Source organism: Nothoprocta perdicaria, unplaced genomic scaffold, assembly GCF_003342845.1.
Source record: "Nothoprocta perdicaria isolate Ctin4 unplaced genomic scaffold, notPer1 scaffold_21, whole genome shotgun sequence".
NCBI classification, from domain to species: domain Eukaryota; kingdom Metazoa; phylum Chordata; class Aves; order Tinamiformes; family Tinamidae; genus Nothoprocta; species Nothoprocta perdicaria.
In genome coordinates this window covers 4,649,484-4,651,917 of record NW_020455316.1, presented here as the reverse complement: position 1 = coordinate 4,651,917, position 2,434 = coordinate 4,649,484, and the positions used below count along the sequence as shown (strand labels likewise).

Sequence of the window (2,434 nt, the reverse complement as noted above, 5' to 3'; positions counted from 1 at the left end):
GCTGGCGTCGCTCAGCCCGCGCGCCTTCGGCGAGGCGGGCGGCGCGCTCGAGGAGCTGGCGCTGCGCGGCGCGCTGCGCAACCAGAGCGCGCTGCTGGGGCTGGCCGCGCTGCTGCAGGCGGGCGCGCTGCGCAACCTCAGCCGCCTGGAGCTGGCGGGCAACGGGCTGCTGCTGCTGCCCGCCGGCATGTTCGCCGCGCTGCCCGCCCTGCGGCACCTGGACCTCAGCAACAACTCGCTCGTGGGGCTGCGCAACGTGTCGCTGGGCGGGCTGGCRCGCCTGCAGAGCCTCGACCTCAGCGACAACTCACTGAGCGCGCTGCGCAACGGCACGCTGGCCCAGCTGCGCGGCCTGCCCGCCCTGCGCCGCGTCGACCTGCGCCGCAACGCGTGGGTCTGCGACTGCGCCATCGAGGACCTCGTGAGCTGGCTCAAGGAGAGCGAGCAGGTGGAGGGCAAGGAGGCCCTCGTGTGCGCCTACCCCGAGAAGATGGCGGGCAAAGCCTTGCTCAAGATCAACGCCTCGGACCTCAACTGCTCCGTGCCCGTAGACCTGCCCTCCCAGCTACAGACTTCGTACGTCTTCTTAGGGATAGTCCTGGCTCTCATCGGGGCCATTTTCCTCTTGGTTTTGTACTTGAACCGCAAGGGGATCAAAAAGTGGATGCACAACATCAGAGATGCCTGCAGGGATCACATGGAGGGCTATCACTACCGCTACGAGATCAACGCCGACCCGCGCCTCACGAACCTCAGCTCCAACTCCGACGTCTGACGTCGCGAGCGAGGCGCCGCGTGGCAGCTCTGCACGAACCGAGACTGAAGCTTTGCCCTCGTGCGTGCCTGCCCTTCCCCAGAGCAGCCCGAGACGTGTGTGTGGCATGAGGGCAGCACAGGCCTCCTCATGCCACGTTTGTCGCTGTTTCGTGTCAAGACGCCGAGCAGCGCGGTGGGCTCCGTGTAGGAAACGTGCTGCTGCTTCTCCTCTCCTGTTCCCGGTGGAACTTGCTGCCAGGACTCGTTGGGAAAGTTTTTCCGAGTCTCAGAAGATGCAACGGGATTCCCTCCCTGCTGCCATAGAGCCGCCAGAGTTTCTAAGACATCCCGGTACAGATACCATTCAACAAAAGCTGCCTCAACTTTTTTTGGGAAAAGGACATTACCTTCGTCRGTACCAGTTTTGGTCTTGTTATGTCCTGAACACAACAACTCTGTTTCGTAGACTGCCCTCAGGTGAAGGAACAAAGCAAAGGAACTAAGCAAGTTTCCTGTTAGAAGGAAATAAAATAGCATGCACAAATGCCTCCTAGTTTTACATGTTAGGAAACTTACAATCTCAGTAAGTCTCTTATTGTTTTGTAAAGTTATTTTTTGATTGCAGTTTACGTGAAAAGAGAATGTTTTTTTTTATATATATATGTAAAAAGTGCACCTAAACTCAGTTTGAACTGTTCAATAAACAGTCTTACAAGAACTGTTGCACTGAAGTTTGCTGCTTAATGAAATGTGTTTGGATATCTGATGTGAATAGCTCTACAGTCTCTTAAGTAGTAGCCCTACAGTGGTAATTCAAATTAAAAATTTAAGAAGTGTATAGCTTAGGCATGAATGTTTGAGTCTTGTGAAATCCACTATCAGAGTCACATTGCTTGACAATGAGAGCACGGTTTCAGTTAGCACWAAACCCCAGTGAGCTCTCTCAAAACTTCCAAGAGAAATGCTAGCCAACATTATTGAAAAAATTACAAGCTAATTGGATTTGCTAGTCTCCTCTACCAAACTTTAAAAAATGCAAATTTAATTGCTGAGTTCATAATACAGAAAATTATGCCTCAATAGAATTATTTATTACGAAATGCATACTTTCAGGGCTTGAATTAAATTAAATGCAGCTCAGTCCTGTAGTCAGAGAGCTCCAGACTTGTAAAAGGATACACAATTTGGCTTATTAAATTAAGTACTAGCTGGTTTGTATGAAGCTCTCAGTGCTTGTGCCATTTTGTACTAATGTACTGGAGTATTGAAACTTTTTTTTTAACCATTTATCTTAAAACTACTGGCAAGTCTAAGTACTATATATGCAGTCACGCTTACTACTTATTTGCAAATGCGTTTTTGTTTAAGTATGTAGAGCATGTAAAGGAAAATGTCAAAGCTGCATCATTTAGTATGTGATTCAGGTGACACATTGAAAGGTTAATGAGGACCTTCCAATGCYGGCCAATAATTAATGCATTTTTCTCTAGTACACCTATAGATTCCTGAATCCATACCAATTTATATTACCTTTCTGTATTTACTGTATCAGTTTTTCAGTGGTGCTCTCTCTGTGAGTGCTGTTACTTGAAGCTCTTAAGCACTTTATGGTTTTGTGACTTAYCGGCTGATTCCCTTCGCTTCTAAGAGTGATGGTTTCCTTATAGGTACGTTCCCT

At 49.2% G+C, this 2,434-nt stretch overlaps 1 protein-coding gene across 1 annotated transcript; it reads left to right on the top strand.

The window, feature by feature from the left end:
- Position 1: 1 nt before the first annotated feature.
- Positions 2–2,186, top strand: TPBG (trophoblast glycoprotein; the record flags this gene model as incomplete). Its single annotated transcript, XM_026038413.1, has 1 exon — positions 2–2,186. A coding segment is annotated over one exon (774 nt), but the record flags the coding sequence as incomplete, so codon positions are not given.
- Positions 2,187–2,434: the final 248 nt, after the last annotated feature.